Below are 16633 nucleotides of genomic sequence, written 5' to 3' on the forward strand. Positions count from 1 at the left end.
TGAAAATGAATTATACTATACTGCTCACATTATTTTATTATAAAATATATGTTCTGAAAATTTTTATGTAAACAGCAGAATCTTAATAAAAAGAACTTCAAGGGACGCATAAAATATATTCTGTTCATTGAGTTCTAGTTACTGCGAGATAAGCTGGGTCCCTGTATACAGGTGCGATACCAATTATATTAGAGGCAGGTCCAATTAAGCAGCAGTTTCGTTGAAGAGATTTTTGTGTACTGAGTATCGTATCTACTGGGTATTTGTGGAGCTACATAGACGCTTCTGTGTGTCTCCTGCAGTTTTGTTTTTTCGAATTTTTTCGTAAACGACCTTTTTGACATATATATATTCAAGAAGTATGTTTAATGATACTAATACTGTTTGAAAGGAAATTACTTCGTCCATCAATTGGTACTTGGCACTTCGGTATGCTGAGGGATGTGCTCATGGCAAAAAAATTCAAAATATATTTAGGCTTTATTTGCCTCATAAAACGCGTCAATTGACTTGGCAGTGGTGTTCCTTGGTGTTGGTGTCGACGTCATTTAATCTAAAACGCGTCATCACATGATGATGTCACAAGTCACCAAAATTTTTGATGTCATCGAAGTGTGTCTTTGAGGTTACGTAGTGCAAGCTCACATGATACTGTCATCTCATGGCACGCTTGTTTGGTCAAAGGTGAGTTGTGTTTAGAAAGCCAGTGCAAAACCACATCAGGTGCAGCAATGTTTGTCTGCCACTGATCCTGGATGCGTTGGGAAACTGCATTAGGTGGAAATAATTTTTCGAAGGGGCATCGCGAAAGAAGTGCACTGCATCGAGCTTAAAAAGATGGCTTTTCTCTGCAAATCACCTTTGGTCAGTTCATAAGGGGGGAGGGAAGGGCCTTATGGGTGTTGGGGCCTTTCAAGCTGTTCTACTTTTTCTGCAGACAGGAAAGTGTTGACTGCCGACAGATAGAAGAAAACGAAATGGAGCTATCAAATGGCAGAATTCGAACAGCGTATGCAGGATGAAAATAATGCAGGCACGGAACAGAGTACTTGCTCACCACTAAATGTTTCAACAGCACCATGTAGACTGAGCTACTGAGCTTTTCTAGCTAGAGGCCCTTGATTGGCTTGTGATCAGAAGTGATTGTAAAACCTAGTAAACTAGATGAAAAAGAAGAGAGCAAATTTCTTATTTTTTGAAGCGAACTTGTACTCGTCTCTCTCCTTTTTTTTTTCTAATTGTAAACATAGGGTTAGAGTGTTATTTTGAAATCTGGTAACAATAATATGCATAGGTTCGTTGTTATTTTGAACACTCAAAACCTGGGTCACGTTAGTTGTAAGGGCACAATTATTATCAGTAGCAGCAGCCTGACTATGCCCCCCTACAGTGTAAAAGCCTTTCCTATGTTTCGCCAAATAACCCAGTCCTGTGCTTTTTGCTACCATGCAAACTGTTGCAAACCTGCAAACTTCTTAATCTCATCGGCCCACCTAACTTTCTGTCTCCCCCTCGTGTGTTTGTCTTCTCTGGAAATCCAGCGAGTTAACCTTGGCCTTTTAGTGTCGGATGTCGCGAATTCTTCACATACTGAAAAACTTCAAACAAGTAAGTCCCGAAGTACACTTCACCTTTTTATGCTGGCTGTCAAGTACTCATGGGGTATTTAGCTTTCAGCTTGAAAAATTTAGAGCTGTCTCATCTAAGGTATTTTAAGCTTGAACCAATTGTTTTGGAGCTGATGGCGGAAAGTGCGAAGTGCGTGCAACAACTCTCACTTCCTCATTTTTTCTCGTCTTCGTCACCTAAGTTCTATTTTCAATAATTTCGTTGATTTGGTGTGTATTCACTCAAGAGGTGGCACACAACATGTTACGTAGTTTTGAAGTGTGTTTTTGTTGCAAGGTCCTTGCTTCTGTGGCATATGGCGAATTCGTGACCTACACAAAAGTATGCATCAATAGTGCGTTTTAGATAATTTAACTGCGGCATCATTTAAAGAATACCACAGTCGAATCTCGATAATTCGAACTCGAAGGGGCCCGAAAATTTGTTCGAAATAAATGAAGTTTGAATTAATGAAAGTTGACTGAACGGAGGGCTCACCATGCAGTGGCACATCTGCATTGAGCTAACACACGAGGGGGAAGTTTTGGAAGACTTACATTTATTCACAAATCACAGGACATACATCATTAATTAAAGTCATCGGTGCTGTGCATCGGCACACGTTTGCCTTACAGTGAGTCGATGAATTCTGCTCGCAGCTTTCAAAGCATTTCTACTTTGGCTTCAGCATTCTCTTGGCAAGAGAAGTTACGCGTGGCAATGTCCAGCGCCGACACCCTCTAAAGATGATGACAACAACGACTGCGTCTCCGCTACTACCCTTATATCAGCGGCATGGCCAGCACGTGATGAGAAAGGAAAAGCGTCTTCATGCTGAGAGAAGCAGATCGGCATTTGAGAGAAAACCAGCACTCCACAGCAGCTTCATTTTTTTTTTCTTTGCTCTCTTTGCGTGCGTTGTTGAAAGGAAAAGGATCTACGTGGCCGACACGGGAAAGGGAAGTATCGCACTGGCATGTGAGAGAGTCCTTTTTTTTTTTCTTTCTCTCTCTTTGGGCGAGGCGTTGAAAGGAGAAGGGTCTCTACATGGCAGGGACAGAAAAGGGAGAAGGGTGGTGCAGGCGCGTCGCAGATCGCCTTTTGAAAGAGAGCAAACATTCCACCTCAGCCTTTTTTTTTTTTTTTTCCTTTTCTTTTCGTCGCGCGCAGGGCTGAGGTGTTGCAGGTGCTGCTGCGAGATTGGGCGTGGTTCTGAGAGCATTTTCGAAGCGTGGTATGTTCGAAGTCATCATCGCAACTGCTTGTGCATTCGAATTACAGGATGTTTTCGCCCATTAGAACACACATACCATTGACGGGACCTCAGCGGGAGTTCAAATTTACTGAAAGTTCGAATTAAGCGTGTTCGAATGAATGAGCTTCGACTGTGTTCAAAGCTGGAAAATGAAAACATATCTATTTTGCTCGGCAGTTTCATAATTCAAGCATTGAAGGGTTCTTCACCAGCCTACATGCTATGTGCTCAGCCCATGTCCATTTTTTCTTAATTTCAACTATCATATCCTTAACCCCGGTTTGATCCCTGACCCACTTTGCTCTCTTCCTGTCTATTGAGGTTATACCTGTAATTCTCCTTGCATTGTCCTCAATTTAAGTTTATCTCACTTTGTAGGTCTCCATGTTTCTTCTGTGTAAGCAAGTACTGGTAAGATGCAGCTATTGCATACCTTCCTCTAGAGGGTTAGTGATAGATTACCATTCATGATTTGAGAATGCTCGCCGAATGTGATCCACCCCACTCTTATTCTTCTAGTTATTTCACCCTCATGGTTCGGCTGTGTGGCTACTATCTATCCTAAGTGTACATATTTCTTTACAACTTCCAGTGTCGCTCCACCTATTGCAAAGTGCTGTTTTCTGCCGAGACTGTTGCACATTACTTTAGTTTTGTGAAATTAATTTTCAGACATATTTTTCTGCTTTCCGCATCCAGTTCAGTAATCATGAACTGTAATTCATTCCCCAAGTTACTCATCAAGGCAACATCACAGGCGAACCTCAGGTTGATAAGGTACTCTCCATTAACTCTTATCCCTAACTCTTCCTAGTCTAGGGTCCTGAATACCTCCTCTGAACACGCGGTGAATAACATTGGAGAGATTGTGTCTCCCTGCCTTACACTCTTCTTCATCGAGATTCTGTTGCTTTCTTTATGGAGAACTATGATGGCTGTGGACCCTCTGTAGATTTTTTCAGTATATTTATAGATTCCACATCGATGCCCTGATTCCACAGCGCCTGCATGAGTGCTGATACCTCGACCAAATCAAAACACAATCTCTCCATTATCTTTCAACAGGTGTGATGTTAGCTTATCCTCACCAGTGGCTTGGCCTCTTTGCATTCCCTCTTGGGCCTTTTTTACTTCTGTCATTACTAGTTGGATGTCAGATTACTGTGGGCTATTACTGCTTCTTATGGTAGCTTGGTTGTATAAGTTGCTGTACAAATCTCTGTAGAACTTCTCTGCTTGCTCAACTATTTCATTCATATTGGTTCTGACTTTGCATACTTTGTTCCTCAATACATACATCTGATTTTTGCTAATGCACAGTTTTGCCCTAATAGCTTTACGGCTTCTTCTACTCTTTACAGCATGCTGAATTATCTCTGTTATACGTTTTCACGTTGGCTACCGTATGCCTATTGATTAACCTTGAAAGCTCCGCCCACTCTATTTTGTGTGTTCATTTGAGGCTCTCTTGGTTCAGTGTCAATTGCACGTTATATTCGAGTAAATACTGTAATTCATATATTTTTTATATTTTAGCAATGCTTCTTGATATTGGTGCTAGGCCTAAGGTTCCGTCTCTTTTCAACGAACATCATTATATTGTTCGACTTGGGATGTAATTGTGCAGTTTAAGCGTCTGGATAAATTGACCTTATTTCTAAGTTATTATTAAAATATTGGTATTAAATTGACATCACGACATAATTAATCTTAAAAACAGTGTCCATTACTGTATGCATTACAATTGACACGGCAGATTAGCTATACAACAGAAGTTTAAAAAGTGTTCGTGTTCAAATCAATACTATCCTAACAAGAATCCCACTTTTCCTTCTCATACACCGTATTTGCTCACCTAATCCTCTCACTTGCATAATGTTTTTCTGAGCAATCAATCTCTTTTCAATGAACATCATTATATTGTTCGACTTGGGGTTTAATCGTGCAGTTTAAGCATCTGGTTAAATCGGTTTCTTCTTTAGTTGTTGTTAAAATTTTGGTGTTAAGTCGACATCACTACGTCATTAATCTTGAAAACAGTGTCCATCACCGTATGTATTACAACTGACACTGCAGATTAGCAATACTACAGAATAAGTCTAAAAAGTGTTCCCATTCTAATCGATACTATCCTAACAGGAATCCCCCTTTTATTTCTCATATACCTTATTTGCTTGCGTAATCCTTGCACTGGCATAATGTTTTTCTGAGTAATTATTGCACCCCCTCAATATCACAGCAATAATGTTTGCTTTTTCCAGCCATTGATGATGTTAGCACATGCCATCTGGCATCATCCCTTAAGTGTCAAGCGTACTATTAATGCACGGAGGCTCAATCCAATCCAAGCCAAGCCAAAGTGGAATGTGTGCATTGCGGTGTGTTAGTGTACGTTGTGTCCATTTTGTGGTTACTCCATGTGGCGATACGGAAGCAACACAGCTACTTTCAAGTGGAAAGTGATTGATTATTCACTAAACAATGGCAACAGGGCTGCCGGTAGGCACTTTAAGTTTTGTGTTTGATGCTGGCGACGGCAGCACGAGAAGCTGAAAGTGTTGGGCTTTCAGTATACCTCAGATTGGAATCGATGGTGAACTTCATTTTGCCAGAAGGCATCTGCAGGCGATTCTGTGTTAGCTGGCCATCAGCTCAAGGTTTACGTTGTACCCTAACCTTTTGCAGGCTCCTGTTGAGTGTCGCCCGCAGTGCCCACAAGCTTTGTGTATAGTATTCACAGTTTCTTTTACTTGCTTGCAGTTTTGGTGTCTCAAATAAATGTTGTCTTGTGTTGAACCTATGGTTTAACTTTTATGTAAGTCTCAATTACCGTATTTTCCGGTCTATAAATCGCACTCTTGTATAAGTCGCACCCCCCTCAAAATGGCAGTTTCTCAAAAAAAAAAAAAATTGTATATAAGTCGCACCGGTGTACAAGTCGCACCTGCTCACCCGGCCATCGAGTGCCGCGTCATGAGAAAGCACTACGAAAATTCATGCTAGAGGCGGCCGTCGCAAGTTTTCAAGCTGTTAGCGCACACGCGTGCGAGCTCTTCCCAACATACATAAACACAATATTTTCAGTCTGAAGTATCTTTATTGCGATAGCTAGCAGCGTTTAATCAAATCCATCGAAGTCTTCTTCTTCCGAGTCGCTGACAAATAGCGCAGCTATTTTGGGTTGTACTCCGGGCACGTCGTCCTTCGGCACATCACTGTCATCCTCTGACTCGCTCGATTCGGACTCAACATCGGTCACACAGGGGATCAAACCGGCCTTGCGAAAGCCTGCCACAATGATCTTGTCAGATAATGAATTCCATGCTTCGCTCACCTATTTCGCCACTTCCCCTAACTCAGCGCGTCTCATGCGCCCCGTTTTAGTGAAGCTGTGTTCACCCTCCGACATCCATGATTCCCACAAACGTCGCAGAATGGCCTTAAAGATGGGATTAACCGAAATATCGAGTGGCTGAAGCATCTTGGTCATGCCGCCGGGTATAATTACAGGCATACAATTCTTCGAACGGATCTTTTTTTTTTTTTTTGACAACGTCGGCGATATGTGCCCGCATACTATCCATCACCAGCACTCCTGGCTTCACGTGGAAGAATCCGTCGGGTCGACGTGAAAAACAGCGGTCAAGCCACACACCCATAATTTCTTCATCCATCCAACCCTTTGTGTTCGCCTGAACCACCACTGTAGAAGGGAAAATACCTTTCGGCAAGGTTTTTTTCTCAAATATAAACATGGGAGGCAGCTTGGTGCCGTCTGCGCAGCAGGCGAGCACAACGGTGAAGTGAGACTTCTCGTGGCCTGTTGTCTAACCGTGACAGTCTTTTGGCCTTTCTCGGCGACGCTTCTCCCAAGCAGGATGTCGAAGGTCAACGGCACTTCATTCATGTTGACGATGTGGCTCACGCTGATGTTGTTCTTCGCTACTTCCTCCTGCACGAATGAGCTGGAGCGTTCCAGCTGCGCCTGGAAGTCGTCAGGAAGCTTCTGACACACTGTAGTGCGGGCTCTCATCACAAGCTGATTCCGCCGCATAAAGTGGAAGCACCACGACGGACCACCATTGAATCCCACAGCGTTTGTCTCCGCTGCCACAGCCTTCGCCTTCAGGCGCAGCTGCACTGTTGATAGGCCTCTTCTTTTGGCTCTCTGTTGCAGCACCCACGTTCGCAGGCCACGCTCTAGGTCCGGCCAGCGTGCCTTGTTGCTGCGGTTGGTCTTCTTTGTAGACTTCATTGTCCGGAGGACGCTGTGGGCTTTGCGCCAATCTCGGATCATTTTTTCGGCGACATCAAATTCCCTCCCTGCAGCACAATTTCCATGTTCTTTGGCAAATTCAACTGCACGCAGCTTGAACTTGGCATCGAAACTTCGCCGACTTTGCCTTCCATGTGGAACCATGGTGCCGTTGTCAGATTAGTGAGGCCGCTGAGCCTACGCCACATGCTACGACTGGCACAAAACATGCGACGCGCGCACCAAAGCAGCAGCCGCGAGTGCGGACGGAAGTGGCGGCAAAGGAAGCGGCTCAGAAATCCAAGCTCGCCTTTTATAATTTAAAAATTTTAAAATCCCTGCACATTTTCGCCCCTCTTTGATTATTTATTTTTTGTGCTAAGCTACATCAGCTGTGTTATTTCTAGAGAGTTAATTTACAACTATTTTTATTTTCTTGTAAAATGCGGTTTCTGTGCATGGCGAAAAAAGGCACACGGCGATATCCAGGCTGCCGAAGCGGCCGAAGCCGCGGCATCAAACCCGATTTTGACTGTATATAAGTCGCACCGTTGTATAAGTCGCACCAACGAAAAATTCAGAAAAAAAACGCGGCTTATACACAGAAAAATACGGTAGTACTTCTAAAAGCCTGCAGTTAGTTGCTGGCATGAGAATACTGATTTGCAGCTACAGTGGACCCTCACTAATCAGAACCTGAAGGGACCATTAAAATATGTTCCATATAAGAGAAGTTCCGTTTACTGAGAGATAAACTAGGTTGCAGAATACAAGCACGAAACCAAACTTATCAGAAGCACTTGTTCCACTTAAGCAACAGTTACGTTTAACAGATTTTTGTTTACCAAGAGTCTACTGTACTTCATTTTCCCCTTCACTCTACGTTTTTGCGGGAAACCTCTCCCTCTTAAATTTTCACACCCCCAACTTTTCATCAATTATCTGCAAAAAAAAGTGCGAGGATTATGTGAGTGAACACAGTAAATATTTTTCAATGTGTTTGACACCTTGAGAGCGGTAATTTATTCAGTAGGGATATTTATTAATTGAAGTTTTTTGTGTTTTTTTCACAGCTGCACGATGTGACCAGTGTGCTACGTGCTGAGACATCACTTCACCTTCCTGGTGCTTTGGCAAGTGCCACATCTATGCAGGGCAGCTCGGTCCAAGCGATTGTGGTGCCTCAGGGAGCAGTGAGTGGGCTTCCTGTTTCTTAAAGTTAAATTGAAGAAGTAACATATTGGGAATACCATATTTACTCGCGTAATGAACACACTTCTTTTTTTGAAAAATTGTAGCAAAGTTGGGGGGTACGTTTATTATGCGGGGTAAGTTTTATGAAAACTTTTTCGGGAGAAGGAAAAAAATGCGGTAATGCAAAAAAAAAGTTAGGGCGCTTAGCCTTTCAAAATTTATTCACTGTACACTGTTTGAAAACAGCTTCTTTGTTGCACTTTACTCATCTTCGGTAGTTGATGGCGCTATCTTCTGCAAGCTGTCCTCCGGCGGCCACTCGTGCACGCCATAAAAACACTTTGTGACTATCTTTTCTCTCTGTAGTTTAACTGCAACAGATCTGCTTCTAATCTTGAGAGGCGTCCAAAGGCGTGCACTCACATGGGAACGAACTTACAGGTAATAAAGGGACAAATAGAGTGAAGAAAAAAGAAAGTAGGCTAAAAAACAAAGGGGGGAGGAGTCGGAGGAAGTGACTGACATCGGTTGGGCCAGGCAGTTTGGTGACCTTCGCTGGCTATGTGCTTATCAGCTGTGATGTCTCTACACTCATACCGCTCCTGAACCCCACTGTGGCGCACAGATAAGAAGGGGACCTGCTGCACACAGCTAGAAAGAAAAGCAATAGGCGTCCCGCAAAAGCTAAGTGGGGGAGGGAGCGAGCCGAGGTGGTTAAAGGGGGTCGGAAAAGTACTACAAAACGGAGCGAGCCAACGGATGAGGAGGCACCATGTGTCGGTTAGCGGGACAGCAGTGGATGAATGTAGGGGATGCTTTTATTACAGATAGAAAGAAAAGCAATATCGCACTTGCGGCAATGACTGAAGGGGGGGGGAGAAAGCGAGCCGAAGTGGTTGAGGGGGGTTGGCAAAGTAATCAAAAACGGAAGAGATCTAACGGATGAGGAGGCGCCAGGTGTTAGTTAGCGGGACTGTAGCGGATGAATGTAGGGGGTGCGATTATTACGCAGCGAAAAAAAATCCAAATTTTGATGACTGAAGTTGGGGGTGCATTTATTATGCGAGTGCATTCATTACGCGAGTAAACACGGTAATAAAGCAGCCCTAAATGCACAAGAGTTGGGCAACATAAAATCCACCTGTGCAAATACTTATATAGTACTGCACTTACTCACCTATTATCCAATTCAATCCAAATTCAAATATTATTTTCGCATTGCCCAAAGCCCAATACAGTGCAATGTTCATGCGAAAGTAGGGTATCAGAGAAAAAGCTGCATTTGTGCAGCTTGACTAGGTTCTGGTCGCCCGTACAGCAGCAGTGACAGTATGAAACATATCACTATCAAAAATATTATTGTCCACAATGTTGTAATGAAAAAACAAAAATAGCAAACAGCAAGACATATTAACAACAAAAAGAACTATATATAGTAAAAAAAAAACCTTGAACGTTACAAACTACTGCTAAAAAAACTATGCTAAAGTAACTACAGTCGGCTCCTCTTAAACGGAACTCGAAAGGGATCCATAAAACTGTTCCATTTATCTGAAGTTTCATTTAAGCAAAGTACTCTTATTTAGTGAATCGAGACCTTTATTCGAATTGCACAAACCTCACCTTACTCATGAGGATGAGTAGGCAAAAAAAAAAGGAGTGAAGAGTGGTTTGTTTGGCAAGCTTGAGTTGTTTTTTCACAAGGTATGCACCCATGCCTGACAAACTAGCTAGAAATTCTGGACAAGCCTCATGCTCAAAATAGCGCTGCAAAAGTTCAACAGCCTCTTTAGCTGATTGGTCTGGTGGCACTGCTGCACTGGCAGTATCATCACATTCATCGCTGAAAGGTTTATCCTCATCTTGACGAAAGGTATGAACATTATAATTAATTGATTTATAATCCTGCAGCGTGAAAGAGGCAGAGGGCACGACCTGACTGAATACTATCTCAATGTCCCCATCAGCAGGGCTTTCTTCTTCATCACGTACTGCTTTCTTGTGCTTGAAAGCCAGCATGGTGAAAGCATCTGTGTATTGTTGTTGCCTTCATTAGCTCCGAGGCGCCAGACAAAATGTGGATGGCTGTCAATAAATATATGCTGTAGAATTTCCCGCTGCCTGCTCTAAGCAGCATTTGATGGAGCAATTGTCTGCGGTAATGAGCTTTATTGTTCTGAATAACCCCTTGATCAATCGGATGGATCACTGTCGTTGCATTGGCTGGCAAGAATTCCAGAGTGATGGCTTGGAGTCCTTGAACCTGATTTTGGGCTGCGAAATTATGCTCGATGAAGACAACCTTCCTGCCTTGCCTCGTAAATCTTGCGTCTTCCTCCCGAAGCCAGTTTTTAAAAATAGCCATGGTCATCCATGCTCTTCCGTTCCCATGGTACGCAACGGGAAGGTGTGGAACGCCTTTGAAACAACGTGGGTGTCTTGATTCTCCTATTACCGACAGCTTCAATTGCTCATCTTCTGCCATGTTTGCACCCACGAGCACAGTGATGCCATTTTTACCGCGTTTTTCTACAGGCTTCGCCTTTGAAGGTGAGAGTCTTTGATAGAAGCGCCTTATAAAGAAGACCCATCTCGTCGACGGTGAAGACGTCTCGTGGCTCAAAGCTCATCAAAATTTCCTTAAGCCGCCCCTGCTGCCAGTCGATGCAAATGTTCCTGTTGACTGCACCATTCTCACCTGAGATTGCTTTGAAGGCTAAACCATGGCATGTTTTAAAGCGGCTGAGTCATCCGTTGCTTAGGACAAAGTTCTTAACACCCGTTTGCATGGCGATCTCTCGAGCTTTCTGCTTGAGAATCGGTCTGCTCGCTATGGGCAAATTGGAACTCTGTGTACGCTTGAACCACAGAAAAATAACTTTTTCTAGTTGTTCATACGGCGTCGTCCGCATGCATCTGCCTCCGTTTAGATGTAAACATCCCGTTCTTAACAGTGCCTTCAATCATTTCTCTGTCTTTCCAGATTCGTGACAGCGTCAATTTCGGGATGTATTTTGTCGCCACCTCCATCTTGAGCAGGCCGCTTCGATCGAGCTCTTGAAAAATTTGCAGCTTTTTTTTTTCAGGCGAGAGTGCATGGTGCGGCTGCTTCCTTTCCATCGGGCTAAAATAACACTGTGATCCACCGCACTTAGCCGCACAAATAGGCCTAACGCACAATTGACTCGTTGACTCTGCTCCCACAGCCACAAGCGAGATTGGCTACTGGATTGGCTTGTCTCAATCTCGAGGTGTTGCCATGGTTGTGAGACTATCTTTGGCATGAGCGAGTCTCTTCTATGTTTAGAGTTTGTGCCGTTTAACTGCAGGTGACCAATAAGCACTGTTTCGATTAACCGATGAATTTTACTGTAAACACCTAGAAATCCAGCCATATGAGCCCGTTTAATTTCGTTATTGAGGCATTTTTGTTTAAGCATGTTTCGTTTACTGGGAGTCCACTGTACTGCTAAAAACTACTGAGGAATCAAAAGTTGCTCCATACATTCATATGAAGACATACATTACAAAAAGAGATCCAGCAAGCTTTTGTTAGTACTGTTTAAAACATCAACATTTTTTTGGTATAGTTTATTTAGGTTGAATGTGAGTACATCATCAAGTTTTTCTTCGCCATTATGGGTACATGAGGGAAAGGAACGTGGTATGGAGCAGCAGTTCTCAGCCATGGATGTGTCGGGGACCCCTTGGGGACTGGTGGAAGTGATGGGAGACCCCCTTGCAGCAAAGGGAAAAGGGGGAGGGGGGTTACATAGGTAAATTATCACAACTGGAGCGTGAAACAGGTGCCTTTTATTGCTACAAACAAACATAGAACAAATATGCCACATAACTTCATTTTGAACACTTCAGCAATATGTGGCACATTCGCACTTAAACAGAGCAGCATATTCAGGGACATTCAACTTGTTTTGATATTTACTTTGAGTCACGGACGGACTACACTCTAAAAAATGTAAAAAAAAAAGTAGTTGAGGGTGTCATGGATCACATAAATGGCTTCGCGGACCCCCTAGGGTCTGGGGACCCCCATTTGAGAACTACTGGTATAGAGGGTGATTCCTGAAAAGATAGGAAATTTTATTTGCTCGAAGATTTGAGATTGCTTCAAATAGTTTTTCCTGATATAGCATTTTTATATGTTCTTAGTAGTTTATATTTGTATATGTTGTGAATCTTCCCAATTTTATGTTTTTGGAATAAAGGGTCTGTATGTTCCAGATACGAGGAGTTTTTTATTGCCTGCTGTGTTTTTTGTTGGACCAAGAATATTTGCTGTAAGTTTTATAATGTCGTGTTTCTCCATATTAGTGTTTAATAATACAGGTATGAGTTAAAAAGTGCCAAATATAACATTCTTTCAATGCTAACAGGAAAGTTGTGGCAATTCCGATTCACTACGCTGGCTGCTGTGTTTAATTTTGGAATCAAAGCTTTCACATGGTCATTCCAGGGCACATTTTCTGAAAAGATTACACTAAGAACCGTAATCTGTTTCTCTATTTTCATTTGAAATGGCTCAAGAGTTATAAAGTCATAAATTTTTCCCTAAAATGCCGGGGTCACAGAACAACACACATTTAGATTTCGATTAATTTTAAATAAACCTATTCAACCTAACGAATGTACAGTCGAATCTCATTAATTCAAACACACCTAATTTGAACTTCTAGTTAATTAGAACTGAGGCCGTGGTCCCATCAAAGCTATGTGTATTCCAATGGGCAAAAACACCCTTTAATTCAAACGCGCAAGCACTTGCGACGGTTAATTCGAACATACCGCACTCCGAAAATGCTCTCAGCACCACGGCCAATGCCGCAGCGGCACCTCTCAACGCTGCGCGTAAAAAAGGAAAAGAAGAAAAAGAAATATAAGGCTGCGGTGGAATGTTTGCTCTTTTCAACTGCCGATCTGCGATGCGCCTGTGCCACACTTCTTTCTTTCCTGTCCCTGCTACGTAGAGACTCTTCTTTCAATGCCACGCGCTAAGAGAGAGAGGAATAAAAAAGAAAGCTGTTGCGGAGTGTTGGTTCTCTCTCAAATGTCGATCTGTGATATGCCTGTGCAACACGTCTCCCTTTCCCATTCCTATTAAGTAGGGTCCCTTGCCTTCTCCTTTAACGTTACGCGCGAAGAGAGTAAAAAAAATTGGCTCCGTATCTGCATGTCTCACTGTAAATGTCGTCGAAAGACGATAAACTTGCGTCTGGAGAGAGTGAACAAAATGTTAATTTGATTTTCTGCGCAAGAAAATTGGTAAATGGTATTCTGGAGGCGCTGCGTTAGAGTTCCTCGAGCGTGCAGTGGCGGCGAGCGAACGCATCAAGTCAGCTCACACGTGAGACATGAGCGCCATCTGGCAGTTATCTTCAAAAACGAAGCGCGTGACTTGCGCGCCCGTCTCGGAGGCGATAAGGTGTAGAACGCAACGTGACGAGTAGGTGCCACCACCGTGTCGTCTTAGCAAAGCGTTGGAAACACTTGCCTTTTGGTGCAAGCGTTGCATTATCAGCGCAGCGTGATAAACGCTACGGTCCTTAGAATTACATATGTATGCCTTTTTTAGTAAAAACACACACACATACAGAATATTGACGTGTTGTTATGGTGTCTCTGAATGCGCAATAATTGCTTTTTAATTGACAATCGCACAAGTATGAACGCTGAATCTTGACCAATATTGGTGGGCGCTGCGGATGGGGTCGGCTGTTCGGGGTATCGTTTGGTGCCGTTTGGGGTATGGTTAAGGGCGGACAAACAGACAAATCTATAGACAAACAGATAGACACACCAAAATTTTTGGTCTGCTGCTGCCCGCTGCGGCGGCGGCGCAGTGGGTAGCAGCCGAGATGCAGTTGTTGTCATCGTCTGTAGAAAATGTCCGCGCTGGACATTGCTGCGCACAACTTCTTTCACCAGGAGAATGCTGAAGCCGAAGTAGAAATGCTTTGCAAGCTGCGTGCGAAATTGATCAACTCACTGCAAGGCAAATGTGTGCAGATGCGCATCAGCGATTACTTCAATTAATGACGGATGCCCTGCGATTTGTGAATAAATGTAAGTCTTCTGAAACTTCCCCCTCGTGTAATAGCTCAATGCACATGCACCATTGCATGGTGAGCCCTCTGTTCATTTAGCTTTCATTAATTTGAACTGCCCTTTCGTGTACTACCCTTTCGTGTTATAGCCTCCAAGTCTCTGCCTTCAATATGTACTGAACAATCATTCCTATACATTGTGTACTTACAGTCATCATAAAGTCTAACAATATGATTACAGTTGAAATCCGCAATAACGAAATCGGCGGGGAAAGCACAAAATTTCGCTCTTGCGGGAATTTCGTTAGCGCGAGAATATAGCAAAAAAGACATGAAATTTAGAAAAAAAAAAACATTTTATTTCCAAAAGTCAGTAAGTTTACTTTGGCGGGCCTTACCATGCAGAAACTTCATGCCTCTCGACTCACACTGTAAAAAATAGTCCATCGCCGCGCCATCGTCGTGCTCGCCGAAAAACGTACGAATTGTGTCAAAGGCGTTCAGCACATCCTGCAGACTTGTTGTTTTCTCTGGCTGCTCCGGTCGTTGCTCATCGGGATCGGCCACCTCGCACACGCTGCTGACGATGGCTTCATCAGTCACTTCTTCGTGCATGACAATGCCTTCGTCTGCGCAAACGAACTCATACACGCTGAGGTCATTGGGAATCTCGTTTGCCACGGCACAAAGTTCGCCCCATGCACTGGTCAGTGACGGCAGCACTGCGCTGTTACCAGTACCGTTATCAAATGCGCCTACAGGCGAACCTTCTTCTGGTTCTGCCAGATTAGTGCATGATGCCTGCGGCGGGACAAGGCCGGCGTATGTGAAGCAATTCGTTATCACGGCTGGACTCGTAGCAGACCATGCGGCGGCGATCATCTCTAGCGCCATGAACAAGTCCACGTCAGTCGGGCGCTTCATATGTATATTCAGCAGCAAACGCTGAATCAGCCTCTCTCTGTCAGCGCACTTCACGCTGCGAATAACTCTCTGATCGAGAGGCTGCAGCACCGAAGTGCAGTTTGGTGGGAAAAACACGAGGCGCACATTTCCGAGCTGCTTGTCGACGTGATGGGTGCTACAGTTGTTGAGAAGAAGGCAGACTGACCTGTTTGCCTTCCGCATGTCGGCATTGAAACACTGGAGCCAGCTGCTAAAAATAGCACGCGTCATCCACGACTTCAAGTTCGCGGTGTAGTTTACTGGCAGCCTGCGATTCCCCCTAAAACAGCAGGGCTTCTTGCTCCTGCCAATAACGAGCAGTGGCCGTTTATCTGTGCCATTCATGTTGGTGCACAATAAAATCGTCATGCGCCGCTTGCTGTGCTTTCCATCGTGGCATTTCTGGCCTTTAAAGTCCAAGGTCTTGAATGACAGCATTTCATAGAACAATGCCGTTTCATCGGCATTATATATGTCCGAGGGCTTCTACTGGCCGAGCAGTTCTTTGTTGCGCAGCAGCCACAACGACGTTGTCGCCGAGTCGACGGCTGCTGCCTCCCCGGAGATGACTTTGGCAACGATGTCGTGGCGAGCTTTGAAGCAGCTCAGCCAGCCGGGACTCGCCTTAAAGTTGTCGTGGCTGAACATACAAGCGAAGTCCAGCACCTTCTGTTGCAGGATCTTGCCAGATAAAGGCACCTTGTCGGCACGTTGTTCACAAAACTATGCTAACACCGCCTTGTCCTCGTCCGCGAACGCTGCAGCCATCAAGGTTTTGTTTCTTGCACACGCGCCGCTTTCAAGTGCACCAAGAATGGAGGGCTTGTTCTTGAGAATTGTGTACAACGAGCTGCAAGCAACGCCGAATTCTTCGGCGATGTCCATTTTTTTTTCTGCCCTTTTCCACCTCGCTAATGATTGCAGCCTTATATTCCAGCGTGATGAACTTCTGCTTTTTCGTTGGGGAGGGCATATTCGCAGGCAGCGAAATTGGATGAAGTAATCGCAACACACGGTTCACGTTGCACCAAGCGACCACGCGAACTCTCCACAAATGGCTCAACACACGTGACCATGTGTGCGCAAAGCTGAAAAAGCCAAGCACAGAGCCAAGCCAACGAACGACACTCCATGAGGATTGTGGCTTTGGCTACGTACGTAGTCCGCAAAAATGAGCTGGTGTTTCAGCAAGCCATCATCATCATCATTGTCGCGAGCCTTAAGTTTTTTTTTTTGTAAACATTGATGGTGGCTGCTTTGCAAGTGCACTTAGCGATAGTTTTGCACAATTGAAGTGTGGCATTAATGCATTTC

At 44.0% G+C, this 16633-nt stretch overlaps 1 protein-coding gene across 8 annotated transcripts in view; it reads left to right on the forward strand.

Moving 5' to 3' along the window:
• The window catches only part of AspRS-m (aspartyl-tRNA synthetase, mitochondrial), a 382875-nt gene that overhangs the window by 153259 nt on the left and 212983 nt on the right, over nucleotides 1-16633 (forward strand). For all 8 annotated transcript variants that reach the window (XM_075880712.1, XM_075880715.1, XM_075880709.1 and 5 more), the window contains one exon: nucleotides 8192-8311. In XM_075880712.1, the coding sequence (XP_075736827.1) occupies nucleotides 8192-8311 (120 nt within the window). The remainder of the gene's footprint in view (nucleotides 1-8191; nucleotides 8312-16633) is intronic.

The sequence above is a fragment of the Rhipicephalus microplus genome, chromosome X (genome assembly GCF_043290135.1).
Source record: "Rhipicephalus microplus isolate Deutch F79 chromosome X, USDA_Rmic, whole genome shotgun sequence".
Taxonomy (NCBI): Eukaryota; Metazoa; Arthropoda; class Arachnida; order Ixodida; family Ixodidae; genus Rhipicephalus; species Rhipicephalus microplus.